This window comes from Brachypodium distachyon, chromosome 3, assembly GCF_000005505.3.
Source record: "Brachypodium distachyon strain Bd21 chromosome 3, Brachypodium_distachyon_v3.0, whole genome shotgun sequence".
Lineage (NCBI taxonomy): Eukaryota > Viridiplantae > Streptophyta > Magnoliopsida > Poales > Poaceae > Brachypodium > Brachypodium distachyon.
Genome location: NC_016133.3, coordinates 55,951,672 through 55,965,061, shown reverse-complemented (window position 1 = coordinate 55,965,061; position 13,390 = coordinate 55,951,672). Strand labels below are relative to the sequence as shown.

At 49.4% G+C, this 13,390-nt stretch overlaps 4 protein-coding genes across 5 annotated transcripts; all 4 read left to right on the top strand.

The window, feature by feature from the left end:
• The first annotated feature begins 125 nt into the window (after positions 1-125).
• On the top strand, positions 126-4,040 carry LOC100824086 (DNA ligase 1). Of its 2 annotated transcripts, none has more exons than XM_010237698.3 (8): positions 126-314; positions 413-559; positions 1,299-1,625; positions 1,863-1,928; positions 2,154-2,300; positions 2,691-2,788; positions 3,098-3,308; positions 3,714-4,040. In XM_010237698.3, the coding sequence occupies exons 1-8, from the start codon at positions 299-301 to the stop codon at positions 3,797-3,799; spliced, it is 1,098 nt and encodes a 365-aa protein (XP_010236000.1). In that variant the 5' UTR covers positions 126-298; the 3' UTR covers positions 3,800-4,040. The 2 variants fall into 2 exon arrangements, with proteins under 2 accessions (XP_010236000.1, XP_003570453.1); XM_003570405.4 differs by having other exon boundaries at positions 127-314; positions 1,842-1,928.
• A 404-nt stretch (positions 4,041-4,444) lies between these two features.
• Positions 4,445-7,067, top strand: LOC112271709 (tetraspanin-8-like). The gene is made up of 2 exons (XM_024461479.1): positions 4,445-4,990; positions 6,756-7,067. Exons 1-2 carry the CDS (start codon positions 4,445-4,447, stop codon positions 7,065-7,067), a joined length of 858 nt encoding a protein of 285 aa, XP_024317247.1.
• A 463-nt stretch (positions 7,068-7,530) lies between these two features.
• On the top strand, positions 7,531-9,605 carry LOC100823774 (protein trichome birefringence-like 19). Its single transcript, XM_003570404.4, has 2 exons — positions 7,531-8,512; positions 8,633-9,605. Exons 1-2 carry the CDS (start codon positions 8,048-8,050, stop codon positions 9,431-9,433), a joined length of 1,266 nt encoding a protein of 421 aa, XP_003570452.1. The 5' UTR covers positions 7,531-8,047; the 3' UTR covers positions 9,434-9,605.
• Positions 9,606-11,488: 1,883 nt separating this feature from the next.
• On the top strand, positions 11,489-13,217 carry LOC100831353 (protein trichome birefringence-like 20). The gene has a single exon (XM_003572934.2). It carries the CDS (start codon positions 11,542-11,544, stop codon positions 12,814-12,816), a length of 1,275 nt encoding a protein of 424 aa, XP_003572982.1. The 5' UTR covers positions 11,489-11,541; the 3' UTR covers positions 12,817-13,217.
• Positions 13,218-13,390: the final 173 nt, after the last annotated feature.

Here is a 13,390-nt window from a genome sequence, read left to right as displayed (position 1 = left end):
ATTATAACAGGGGTTTTGGGGCAGAAATAAGGGCGTCTGAATTCGGGGCCCATTAGAGGCCCACTTCTCAGACGGCCTCCCTTCGTTCTTTCCGCAGTTAAGCCCAACCTAACCTTTGCAAGAGAAAAGGAAAAAAAATCCCCAAAACCCTACACGGCCTCGCAGGCTCGCAGCCCACCCGCCCGACCGACGCCGACACCCCTCGCCGGCGGCGCACTTCCCGCGGCCGCTCACCCACGGGGGCTTACTCGCTCTCTTCGCGGCGTCTCGTGCAGGGCTTGGTTCCCGATTTGCTCGCATGGGCAAATCCAAAGGTGCGAACCTTTCGCCTTTCAGCATCCTGTAGGCTAGCTTCCTGGTTGGATTAATTCGAATTGGGAGACCGAGGTAGAATTTTTTTTCTGCTTTGTAGACAAGAAGGTTTCGCGGGAAGCGAAGGTTGATAAGAAATTGGCGCTTGGGCTTGGAGTGAAGAGAAAGCAGCTGAAGAAGAAGAAGGACAGAGTTTTAGATGGCGCTGTCGAACGTGAGGGCGTCGCTGAACGTAGTGTCGTGAAAGGTATTGGCAGTGAGTTCGGTGTTGTTTCCAACTATTTTGTTTGGGTTTTGTTGAAGACTCAGTTGCTAAGCTAAGCTTAAGCCAAGTTTGTGTGCTTAAATATGTCACATTCATCGCCCTAGCTAAGGGTAAAAGCAATGAAGTAATGATACAGCTTCAAGTAGGATCAGTAAATTAAAAAACAGAGTGAATATCGATTTCTTGGCCAGGTTGTTTCTCACCATTGTTGCTTAAATTCAACATGAAAATAAAAGTATCTCCAGTTAGGATTTTACGACGATGTGAATTCTTTAATTTAGGAGAGATTTCATCCTAGCATGTTCATTTTCATGTATTGCCTGATTAATTCCTTTTCTGCCACATCTATTATCATCAGTCAGCAAAGTTATCAGAATCTTGATCCTTAATCAAATGAGAGGCTCCACCGTAGAGAATCACAAATAGTAGGATTGATATAGAATCAGTCAGTCAATCCAGGGTGGTAGAAATGAGAGTCGATTACGGAATCAATCAAGATTCTGACAACCTTGGTTGCGTGCATGAAGCAAGCATCATGAGAACAATCGCGTGCCCTGAGCGCTTATTGATTTCTTTTGTTCTGGCTCTTTAAGTTGTTTATTAGGTCGTGTATAGTTGTCAAGTATTGTTACAGCATGGATATGATGAAATGGAGCTTGGATAATGCTTTACCTCTTGTCTTCGTTTCGTAGATAAAAAACCTCTTGTCTTCGTTTCGTAGATAAAAAATTGGTTGGAAGCAAGAAAATTGTACTGAAGGAAAAGAAGAAAACTAAGCATGTCAAAGTAACAAGCCGTCATACCAAGACCAACGATCTGGTATCTGTCAATAAGGACGAGGCAACACCTAAGCTAAAGAAGAAGAACAAGAAACAGCAACTAAATGAAAGCCACAGTCCTGTTGAGGTACAAACTAGTCCGCTTGACAGTAATGATGCTGGAGCACTTAAGCCAAAGAAGAAGAAAAAGAAGGTGAGGGAAGGGAAGGGCTTGGTGGAGCCTAACGATGCAGAAGATATCCTGCATGAAAATCAAGAAATTCTTGCCGGTAAGATTCCTTCAGAGTTACCATGATTGACTGCCGAACTACTTTCCTTTCAATCATCAGAGCAATATTGATCTTTTCACATTTTTCTTGCCAAATAGTTTTTCATCCGTGCAAGGAACTTGTTGATATCTTACATTTTGTCCTAATTTTCACATGCTCTAGTAGTTCTTGAATTTTTCCTTCTAGCTAATCATTGATGTGATGTATTTTATGCAGCTGATGTCAACCAACTTGCAGGTGAAACGGAAGTTATGGATATTGGGGAGCCTGAAAATGCAAAGAGGGGAAAGAAAAATAAGACAAGTAGGCCTTTGTACCCTGATCAAAGTTGTTCTGAATTATCAACTAAGTATTGTACTCCCTCCGTCCAACAAAAGATGTCTCAAGTTTGTCAAAATTTGGATGTATCCAGACATGACTTAGTGTATAGATGCATTCAAATTTAGTCAAAGTTGAGACATCCTTTGTTGGACGGAGGAAGTATAAATTTACGCATTTCCTCATGTGCATTCCTGTCACTGGATGCAGAGAAAGTGAAGCGATCTGGGAAAGTCAACAGGACAGATAGGCATGCATCAACTACAGAGAACAATTTGGAGAGGAATGTTGAAGTTGATGTTGCAGACGTTGATGAGATTCCATCAGTGAATGAAGACTTTTCTAGGGGAATGAATAGTAATGTCTGCACTTCTGATTTTTTATCACCGAGATATATTTTTGCTAGTATATAGAAAAGATGCAGTGTCCAGCACTAAAAGTACAGAATGCACTGTTTCCAAAATACACTCTTAAGGTTATTTACGTAACTTCTTTAAATAAAATGATATGTAGGAACCGATTTCATAGTGGAACTGGCATATGGGCTCAAAGATCTGTAAGCCTGGCTTGTTGGTCCGTGCAATGCAATTAGCGTAAAGTTAACCATATGTGATACAGACTTTCAGGGCTTTTATTAGTTGATATTCTTCTCCAACGAGCCCAGCGTCTTCTGTTTTTTTCTGTTGGAATTTGTAAAATGATGCACCGAATTTAACTGGCAAATGCTGATGTGATATGTCTTGTCAGAATGGATCTTGGAGTACAGACAGAAGCGACCAGGCTTGAAAGTTTTGCAGCAAAGGATAGATGAGTTTATAACTTTGCATGAGGAACAACAAGAGAAGGTGAGTATATTCCGTTCATTAAACTTTCAAGAATCTTAAAGAACAACTGTCCTGATTTATAGCTAGCTTGTTCCCCAAACATTTTAGATATCTTCAGTTCAGAACATTACCAAAGCCAATACTGTGCTAGTTATGAGATTTCCTTCAAGCATTCAAGAATGTATTGCCACCATGCTGAACTGTGTATCTATCTGTTTTTCTATTATTTTTTAGGGAGGGGAAGAATGTCCTGATGTTTGTTTTGGTGTATCAACCGTATTATCATAACTCTAATTTGTTTGTCATCTCACACTCATTTGATTAATTCAGGAGAAGAAGGAAAAAGAGGAAGCAGCTGCAAAAGATGGGTGGACAGTTGTGGTTCATCATAAGGGTAGGAAAAAGACCACAGAGGCTGAAACTGGAACAGCGGTTGGCTCTGTATCTCTGGCTTCAATGCAAGAGAAATTTTCTAAAAAGAAACCTAAGGAAGTTGGTCAAAACTTCTATAGGTTTCAGAAACGAGAAGCTCAAATGACTGGTATGCCATTTTTTTATAGGTTTCTATTGTTCTTCGATGCAGCTTTAATTATCCCAGTGCTCAGTTCACGCATGATAGGTTAGAACCAAGCCTTGTGACTTTAGTCTGTTCTGGTTTGAGTAAATACAAGACCCAAGCCAGTATCCCTTGCTTTCTTTATTTAGTCAGGTGAACCTCATAAATGCCAAAAAAAATGGTAATTTGTTTTTCTTGGTTAGTCTAGTGCTGGCACGTAAATGCTCCTTTTGCGTATCAAATCGATACATCCATCATAGTGTTCTGAACATGAATTAACAATGGAAAGAGGTGACTTCAAATGAGTCTGAAGTTGCAACACAGCGCAACTTCATTGTGGCTGCAGAAACTGCTTGGGGCTTAACTCGCACTATCGTTTTCCTTGTGCAGAACTGGCGATGCTGCAGAGCAAGTTTGAGCAGGACAAGAAAAGGATACAGCAGCTACGGGCCCAAAGGAAATTCAAGCCGTACTGATGGGGGTTACTCCACGGAGATGCAGTATTCATTCCACATTGTTCAAGAGCTGCCATTGGCACCAAAAAGCTGGTTGCTGCGTTGATCGTACACTGCGTTCCTTTTGACAGAAAAAATGTTACATTGGTGGACAATCTTTAGGGTGCATGCTTCTTAATTGAAAACAATTTCAGTTCGTCACATCTGCCGTGTAATCTTATTTGCTGAAATCGTGCCATTTTTGTGGGTCATTTTTACTTTATTTCTCTGTTAGCCCCCCTCGTAACATGTCTCCAGCGTCCACGAGGCCACTCTTGCCTTGCCAACGAGCCAGCGAGGGAGGTCTATCTTGAGTTCTTGGGGGTTACGACTTGCGACGTCCTCGGCACGGCAACTCCGTCCGTGCTTTCGAGAGCTATCGACCGTTTCTCCCGCGCTTCAAGGCCAGCGCCCCGATTTCCCGAATCGTTTCTCTGAACTCGATCCGGGTCTTTTCTCAAGTGTAAAAACTCTGTACCCTGCCGATCGATCACCCAAAAACCTTCTCGTTCGTAAACACCCAGCAAAGCATGTGCAGACATAGGCAAACGCAGCCATTCCTGAACTACTAGGAGAGACACAACACACAACCAGTCAGCCACAGGAGATAGCCGGAACGTCGACACAATGGTGAGCCTCTCCAACGGCGTGCTGGCCGCCGTGAGCATCGTTGCCCTGGTGGCGTCCATCCCGCTCATCGGCGTCGGCACGTACCTCCACGACCGCGGCGGCGGCGACGGGTCCCCCACCAGCGAGTGCCAGCGCCTGCTGCGGCTGCCGGCCCTGGCGCTGGGCCTCGGCATCCTCCTGTTGTCCCTCATGGCGATCGCGGGCGCGTGCTGCCGTGGCGCGGCCCCGCTCCTGTGGCTCTACGTCGTGGCCATGTTCCTGCTCGTCATCGGCATGTTCTTCGTCACCGTCTTCGCCTACGCCGTCACCAACAAGGCCGCCGCCTCCGGGGGCGGCTACGGGGACTACCGGATCGGGGACTACTCCGACTGGCTCAGGGACAGGGTCGGGGACTACGACACGTGGCGCCGGATCGAGAGCTGCCTGGCCGACGCCGGAGTCTGCGGCGGCCCCGGCGGGGGGCAGTTCAGCGGACGGCTTGGCGGCGTCGCCGCCGGGATCGACGCCTCCGAGTTCTACCGCCTGCATCTGCCGCTCCTCCAGGTAAAGCCCGCATGCATGGATCCGTTCCTTGTGCTTGTTGCATGCATGCATCGATCACCAGTGAAGCCCAGTCTTCCGACACTGCTGTTAGTAAAATCGTTCTAATTGAAGTGATACGATTGCACGTTGCATTAATTTTGTTCCTTGGTTTCATGAGCTGCTAAATAAAGGTTTGATAAAAAAAATTGAGAAATGCAGACGCTCACAACACGCACGTACACTCACCCTACCCCTATGAGCACCGCTGAAAGAATGAGCCGGTAGATCTTGAGAGATTGACGAAATCACCGACTTGAACCTGGATGGGCTGATTACACCACGAGAAACCAGACCACTTGAGATAGACTCAGTTCATAAATAAAGGTTTGATAATTAATTGCACACGTCGATGTTTGGATCGATATCGTATGCGTTTCATAAGGTTCTTGTTCATTTAAATAGAACTGCAAACAGCACTCAACAACTGAAGTATAAACACTAGGAATGTACTCCTAGCAACAAAAACATACTGTATATTGCATCAGTGGTTTCAATGATTGTGACTAGCTCATATTCTTTGATTTTGTGCTAAATAACAATTAAGTGAAAATATACCTCAATCCTATCAACTACCACGTAGAATGTGTGATAATTGTGATGGTTTGCGCTTGCGAGTAATCAATGGAGCACACTTAGTCATTCCCAATCAATTCACTCTATTCACAGAAAAATCGTACAAAGTATGTATTCTGAGGGGAACGTACAAAGGATGTATTATAGAAAAAAAATCATATAAAGGATGTCATATGTGAGGTATCCCTTTAGTCTCTTTAGAGTGAATGGACATCACCAACTCAAATCTATATAAGAGTAAAGAAATACAACACAAAGAACAATGTTACGCCGCCGGATATGGAATTAAGAACCAAGGATGCCATGATTTGGGAGGAAAGTTGCGGTGAGCGAAACGATTTTGTGAACTTTATGATTATGCCTCCATTTTCATGCTCCCCCATCTCAATCCCATGTTGTCCTGGTGGTGCGACTCGAGGGAGTTTGGTCCAATCGGCCAAAACTCTTTCCGGTTGATTGACCTGGCCAAATTTACTAAAAGCATGTTTGGATCAAATGATATTTATCAATGACACGTGCACAAAACCTTGCCCCCTGTCGGAAATGATGAATTTTTATTTTCCTTCTTTTTTTTTTACAGTCATAAGCGTTTTACCAGATTATTACTCCCTCCGTCTCATATTAACTCACTTTCTATTACATGTAGGTTTTTTAGGCATAGATACATCAACATTTAGACAAATTTGAGTCACTTAATATGGGACGGAACGAGTATTATTTTTTGAGCTGGGCACCAGAATTAAGAGCGTGGATAAAATGCCCATATTGCCTTTTCAATTATTTCCATTCCCATCTCTCTCCGTGTGCGTTTTCACATGGGCATCAAATCGACCTGTCACTTTGTATTGCCATGTTCTTCTGGGCTTAGCTATCCCTATAAATCATCTGGGCTTAGCTATCCCTTTAAATCATGTGTGCTTACCCTTCTGTAAGGGTGCAAACGGGATCCCGCGAAAGTCCCGCTTCTATTTGAATTCTCAAATCTCTTATTCAAATTCTGAACAAAAATTTGAATAGAAAATTTGAAAAATGAACTAGAAGCGGGACTTTCGCGGGATCCCGTTTGCACCCCTGCCCTTCTGAATTTAAGCCCGGTTCAAGAAGACATATCACTAACGACAGCGTCTGTTCCAAAATGATGGATGTTTTGCAGTCCGGTTGCTGCAAGCCGCCGGCGTACTGCGGGTACCGGCCGGTGAACGCGACATTCTACGAGCCCCCCGAGCCCGGGCACCTGGGGACGGCGGGCGTGGACTGCCAGGCGTGGAGCAACGACCAGCGGGTGCTGTGCTTCCGTTGCAACGCGTGCAAGGCCGGCGTGCTGGCCACCGCCAAGAGCAACTGGAGGGCCGTCGCCGCCGCCAACGTCGCCGTCCTCGCGCTCCTCGTCTTCGTCTACTCCCTCGGCTGCTGCGCCCTGCGCAACCACGACCGCCGCCGCCGTGGCTACGGCCGGTACTACTGATCGTTCCTTGCTTTGTTTGTTCCACAATTCAGACTAGATTGTTTGTTTGATTTCGTGTCAGTTCTTTTTAAATTTCTTTGGATAGTAGTACAGCAGAGGTACTAGATCGATCTGATGTAAAAATTTGTTCGGCTTGTGGTCTGGAATTACTGTGGAGTTCTGTTCTTTGAATGGATTCCAGGGCATGATGGTTCAGTTGTTGAGGTCACGGTCAACTTTTGATCGTGCGATTTGCCTGGTACGTGCGCAGTGGTCTACGAATCGCAGCAAGCCAGCAAGCATGACGATGATTGATGAGTTGATCTGTTGATGCCAGTTGCCAGCCAGGAAGAAGTTCTGGAACACTGAAACAGGAATCCCCATCCATTTTGGAGTCTTCTGAACTTCGACCATTCTTTTCCCCGGTTAGTCAGAACCCTGGATCTCTACCGCATGTCCCGTTGACCGTCCGCATGGTTGTATTTTCCACTGTTTGTTTCCCCACAGGCCTTACCCAGGAAGGCACCTCGGGCTGTCGGGACGTGCATGGGGTTCTTCGCAGTTCCGCACAACGTGCCGCAAGTTGCATTTGACCTGAACCTAGTTGCGGTAGAAATACAGCGGCGAACCACCGGAAGATGACATCTTTCTAGACGCGAACCGGAAGATGCCACCAACACGTGAAAATAGTACTTTTCACTAGAAGGTCTCAAACCGTGGCTAGCTCCAACCGAATTGAATCGTGTAAACCGCGCGTTCTGCTCTGCAGCGGCAGGGCCTTCGTGAGCAATCTAGTATAAAGGCCCTTTTATCAGATCAGACGTGCAATGCACACACCGCACATCGACCTCGCTCCCCACCGGCCACTGCGCGAAACCGCGAAAGGAACGAACATTTGATTACTCTTCTTCCATGTCCTGTGTTCTCTAAGCATCCTCCCTGATCAGCGCATCTGGTCGCGATCCATCGCCTCCGGCGGCCTTCGAGGATCCTCAATTCCCATGAAGTCCCACAAGAGCTCCCCGAAGCGCTCGGCCGCCATCGCCGCGCCGGTGGCCTTCCTGCTGGCACTCGGGCTCCTCTCGCTCTACCACTCGGCCTTCTCCCCCCGCCGTTACCCGCGGGTTGTAGATGTCGCCTCTTCCTCTTCTTCCTCCTCCTCGTCGTCGTCGGGCGACGCCGGGACTTGCGATCTTACACGAGGCGAGTGGGTGCCGGAGGCCGCCGGGGCGGCGCCGTACTACACGAACCTGACTTGCCCCTTCATCGACGACCTCCAGAACTGCATGAAGTTCGGGAAGCCGAGCCTGGATTTCGTGCGCTGGCGGTGGAGGCCCGACGGGTGCGAGCTCCCCCGCTTCAACGCGGCCAGGTTCCTCGACGCCATGCGGGGCAAGTCCATTGCCTTCGTCGGCGACTCCCTCGCCCGGAACCACTTCAAGTCTCTGCTCTGCCTCCTGTCCAGTGTACGCCCTACGTTACGCTGTTAATTACAAACTCATCTTCATCAGTACATAATTCGACCGATTATTTGGCTTGATATTTGCTCTCTCTCTGATCTTGCTCTGTTCTCTTACGCGTGGCAGGTGGCGCAGCCGGCGGAGGTCGTCGGGGCGGCGGAGCGGGAGGTGGACGCGACGGGGAGGGTCGTGCGGCGGGACTTCTACTACGGCAGCCACGACTTCACGGCGTCCCTCTTCTGGTCGCCGTTCCTCGTCAGGGCCAACCTCTCCAACGCCACGATCGGCATGTGGGACGTGCACCTGGACGAGCCGGACGCCCGGTGGGCGGCGCACGTCGCGAGCTTCGACCACGTCGTGCTCTCGGGCACCAACTGGTTCCTCCGCCCCTCCGTCTACCACGAGCGCGGCCGCGCCGTGGCGCGCAACAACAACGCCATCGTCCGCGGCAGCAACCTGCGAGAGCTTGCCGTGCCACGGGCGCTGCGCGCGGCGTTCCGGGTGGCCCTGGGCGCCATCGTGGACGCGGACGGCGGGTTCGGCGGGAAGGCGGTGCTGAGGACGGTGACGCCGGCGCACTTCGAGAACGGGGAGTGGAACACGGGCGGCGACTGCGTGCGCACGCGCCCGTACCGGCGCGGTGACCGCGCCCTGGGCGCCTTCGAGGCCGAGTACCGCGGCGCGCAGGTGGAGGCGCTGAGGGAGGCCGAGGCGAAAGCGAGGGCGAAGGGGAAGGGGAAGGAGCTGCTGCTGATGGACGTCACGGGCGCCATGGACCTGCGGCCGGACGCGCACCCGAGCCGGTACGGGCACCTGCCGGGCGGGACCGTGGAGGGCAACTTCATCGTCGACTGCCTGCACTGGTGCTTGCCCGGGCCCATCGACATGTGGAGCGAGCTGCTCTTCCAGATGCTGGTTCATCAGTAGTAATTACTACAGTAGTGCGACCTCTCGAGCTCGAATCATGTGTAGGAACGATAATGCGAATGCATGCCAAGGCCGTGTTATATATTCTTCGGTTTTTCAGACGCGAAACTGGTCTGTTAATAGTGTCAATATTGTGTGAGATGTGGAAATGCATTGGATCAAGTGCCTGTGATGGATCCTCGACCGAAGTTCTTCCTTTTTCCTTTTCATTTAAGCGAAGTGCTTGCCTCAACTACACATGACTAGTGTCACGCTGTCAATACGTTGACTTGCTTAAAGGAGTATATGTCTGGGTCAACTGTCAAGGCTATATGCTTATGATTGATCGCTTGCCGACATATTGACCACGGAGTTGGGGTCCATAACTCCACGCCGGCGCTACCACCGGCCGGAGACAGAACTGTGGACACTCAGCGGCGTGGAATGGAATTAACGTGTGCCCCTTGATCCCAGATTCCCGATCCGGTTATATTATTTCCCAGAAAAGGAGTACTGTACTATATTTCGAGCTTACTTTAGCGATTTAATCTCTGCAGTAAACTCTAATTGGGCAGTGCTAGCTACGAGTACCATCTGAAATTTAAAGTTTTACACTGGCCTAATCGCATCAATCGATCCATGACCTATAGGGTGTTGTAAAATCTGTTCCCATTGTTTCATGTACGACAAACTGAGGGCAGGCAGTTAGTTATCTGAAGAACTTCAGCGCTAGATGCGGTCATTAACCAATTGCGCCATAGTTAATGTCTTAAGATGCCATCTAATCGGCTGACTCCGTCTTAGATTCATTGATCGTTCCCATAGTTGATAATTCACTCATCAGCGTGGCTTTAGGTTGACTTCGACGTGATATATAGCAGGAAGATTTTTATCAAGATGGCGTCAGGAGAACACAGTTGCGCGCTTCCCCGCCATGCTTCTTCTAAGATAAACAATCGCTCTTCTAAGCACATGCATCTCCAATAGTTGAGAACTTTACGAGTCAGGTTTTTGTTCTACTACAAGGAGTATATCTCCAATCGTTTTTGTTTTTTTAGGGAAAAACTGTAGATCAATTGATCTATTGTAACTTTATTGCAAAAATATTTACATCATAATATATACAGGTGCTATCCAAATGTTCTAATCCAGTCTCAAGGAAATAAAATTCTTTCTCTTAGCACGATGGAAAACAAGGTTTGTTTCTTCACGGAAGATACGTCGGAACCTGTAGAGAGACGGCTGAACATTATTGAAGATATAGTCATTGCGAAACCTCCAAATGCTCCAACATGCTAAAGTAGCAATTTCCATGCCAAATGGCTTGTCAAGCTGTCTCTGGATTTCGGACAGATTATGAAATTTAAATGTGAAATTTTGTTGTTCGTAGAATCTATCGTGACAGTTTGGTGCCTCAATCTCATGTTGATAGTAAAGACATGCAAATAGGCGGTAGTTAGTGGATATTTTCTCTAAGCAGCTATATACTGTCCCTCAAGCGAAATTTGTTTTCGCCTCTTAAATTTTTTTCATACTTTCTCATCCTTCAACTTTCAAAACATGACGCATTTGGCTAGTTTCCGACCCGAAGCGGTTCTTTTTGTCCGCGTGGCTTAGTTTTTCCCCGAACTCGCTGTCGTGAATGGTTCTTTGTCCCGAAGTGACACGATGGCATCCACATCAGCAAGCCCATTAAAAAACGGGCTTGCCTCACGTCAGCAAAATTGCCTCAACGAGTCTGCTCACCCAGGCATCAACGTCTGACGGCAATACCACCACCACACGAAGTGCGTCCTGTTTTGAAAGTTGAAGGACGAGAAAAATATGAAATTTTCTTAAACTTAAAACGAACTTGGCCACAAGCTGACAGATCATGTGTGCGCTCCCACGTCCACAAATAAGACATTCCAAAATGTTGACATCCCCCTCGCTAGTCGAGGCTACGTGCTGGATCAAGTCGCACATGCATGTTCGTGCAACAACACAACAATAATTATGAATATTTTTTGTAGATAGTCAGACTCCCATTGAATCCCCACATGATCGCAGCTCAACTAATTAAGTCGTCTCGTCTCCCTCTCGTAGCAAAGTTAGAGCACAACCGGTCTAGTTTGCATTCCGGCACGCAAATGAAGCCCCCAAACAGCCAAACCGCCGTCCGGAGGGCCGCTTCCACCACGGGGCTGCTCCTCATCCTGCTGCTCGTTGCCTTCACCGCGTGCAACTACACGTCGCTGAACCTCAACACGGAGGAGTTCATCGACTTGCCGGCCCCGAGATCGGTCGTGAGACACAACAACGACAACAACAACAATGCCGGCGCGGCGTGCGACGTGGCGAAGGGCGAGTGGGTGCGCGACAAGGCCGCGCCGTACTACACCAACGCGACGTGCCCGCTGATCGACGGGCGGCAGGACTGCATGAAGTACGGCAAGCCGGGGCTCGCGTCCATCTTGCAGTGGCGTTGGCAGCCCCACGGCTGCGACCTCCGCCGCTTCGACGCCGCCGCGTTCTTCCGGATCGTGCGCGGCAAGTCCATGGCCTTCGTGGGCGACTCCGTGGCCCGCAACCACATGCAGTCCCTCATGTGCCTCCTCTCCCAGACGGCGGGGGCGGGGCAGCCGACGGAGATCGGCGGCGCCAAGGACTGCGTCCACTGCACCCGCAAGTACCGCTACGAGGAGCATGGTTTCACGGTGGCCGTGTTCTGGACGCCGTTCCTGGTGCGGTGGAACCTGACCCGCGCCGGCGCGCTGCAGTTCATGGACCCGCACAACGTGTTCCTCGACGAGCCCGACCCGGAGTGGTCCGGCCACGTGTTGGATTACGACTACGTGGTGCTCAACGGCGCCAAGTGGTTCACCCGCCCCACCGTGCTCTACGAGCGCGGCCGCCGCCTCGGCTGCGTCAACCACGAATGCAGTGCCGGGGCGGACCAGGACAACGCTATGGCCGTGGCTCCGGAGTACGCGGTGCGCGCGGCGTTCCGGACGGCGCTCGAGGCGCTGGCGGGGTTCCGGGGAACTGTGGTGGTGCGGACGGTGGCGCCGCCGCACTACGAGAACGGGAAGTGGTACGACGGAGGGGATTGCGTGAGGAGAAGCCCGTATCGGGGGAACGAGACGAGGCTGCCGGAGACCGAGGAGGCGTTCCACGCCGCGCAGGTGGAGGAGTTCAGGGCCGCGGCCAGCGAGGCGGATCAAAGCAATGGCGATGGAAAGAAGGGGAGGCTGGTGCTGATGGACGTGAGCGAGATGATGCAGATGAGGGGCGACGGGCACCCAGGGCGGTACGGGCACTGGCCGCACGAGAAGGTCGGCTTCGGCATCGACTGCGTGCACTGGTGCTTGCCCGGGCCCGTCGACGCCTGGAACGAGCTGCTGCTCCATTTGCTTAGCGGTTAATTCACATTCTGTACTGCTGATTTGCTAAATGGCAGGCGGCCGCTTTTTCTTCAACCGGCGGTCGATTACTCCTCTGTTGGCAGTTCGCCAAGTTTCTAAATGAGAAGGCGCGCGTGTGTGTGTTCCTCTCCCGATACGATCAGCATTCCGCCTGCCTCGTTTCGTCTCTCCTGCATTGCGTTCGCTACAGGGATGAGATCGAGTCATGAAATTCAGGACTGTATATGTTTCGGTGTACAAATATTCCAGCTCTGTCACATGGCATGCCATAGCTTTTTTTCCAATGTCATGTAGACTTCCTCTCTAGCTGGAATTGTGTTTTGAGACGAGAATGAGCTTTAGACGAGCTTTCAATTCATTTCACACAAGTTTGTCTTGTATACCCTAGGAAGTTTCTCACACTCTTCATCTGTATGTTGGTTCAACCGGACCTTCACATCTCCCTTGCATACTCTTTCCCTCCCAAAATAACTGATTTAGATTTGTATAAATTGTTATACAAATTCACGTCACTTACTAAACTGTGGGCAGTTCGTGACTGCTTGATTACTGAACTGTGCAATATTAGCATCGT

Coding starts and splice junctions, on each gene's coding strand:
- LOC100823774 (XM_003570404.4), top strand. CDS start 8,048: ATGAAGTCCCACAAGAGCTCCCCGAAGCGCTCGGCCGCCATCGCCGCG. Junction 8,513..8,632: donor TGCTCTGCCTCCTGTCCAGT/GTACGCCCTACG, acceptor TACGCGTGGCAG/GTGGCGCAGCCGGCGGAGGT.
- LOC112271709 (XM_024461479.1), top strand. CDS start 4,445: ATGGTGAGCCTCTCCAACGGCGTGCTGGCCGCCGTGAGCATCGTTGCC. Junction 4,991..6,755: donor TGCATCTGCCGCTCCTCCAG/GTAAAGCCCGCA, acceptor GATGTTTTGCAG/TCCGGTTGCTGCAAGCCGCC.
- LOC100824086 (XM_003570405.4), top strand. Junction 560..1,298: donor TGAACGTAGTGTCGTGAAAG/GTATTGGCAGTG, acceptor TTCGTTTCGTAG/ATAAAAAATTGGTTGGAAGC. Junction 1,626..1,841: donor AAATCAAGAAATTCTTGCCG/GTAAGATTCCTT, acceptor TATTTTATGCAG/CTGATGTCAACCAACTTGCA.
- LOC100831353 (XM_003572934.2), top strand. CDS start 11,542: ATGAAGCCCCCAAACAGCCAAACCGCCGTCCGGAGGGCCGCTTCCACC.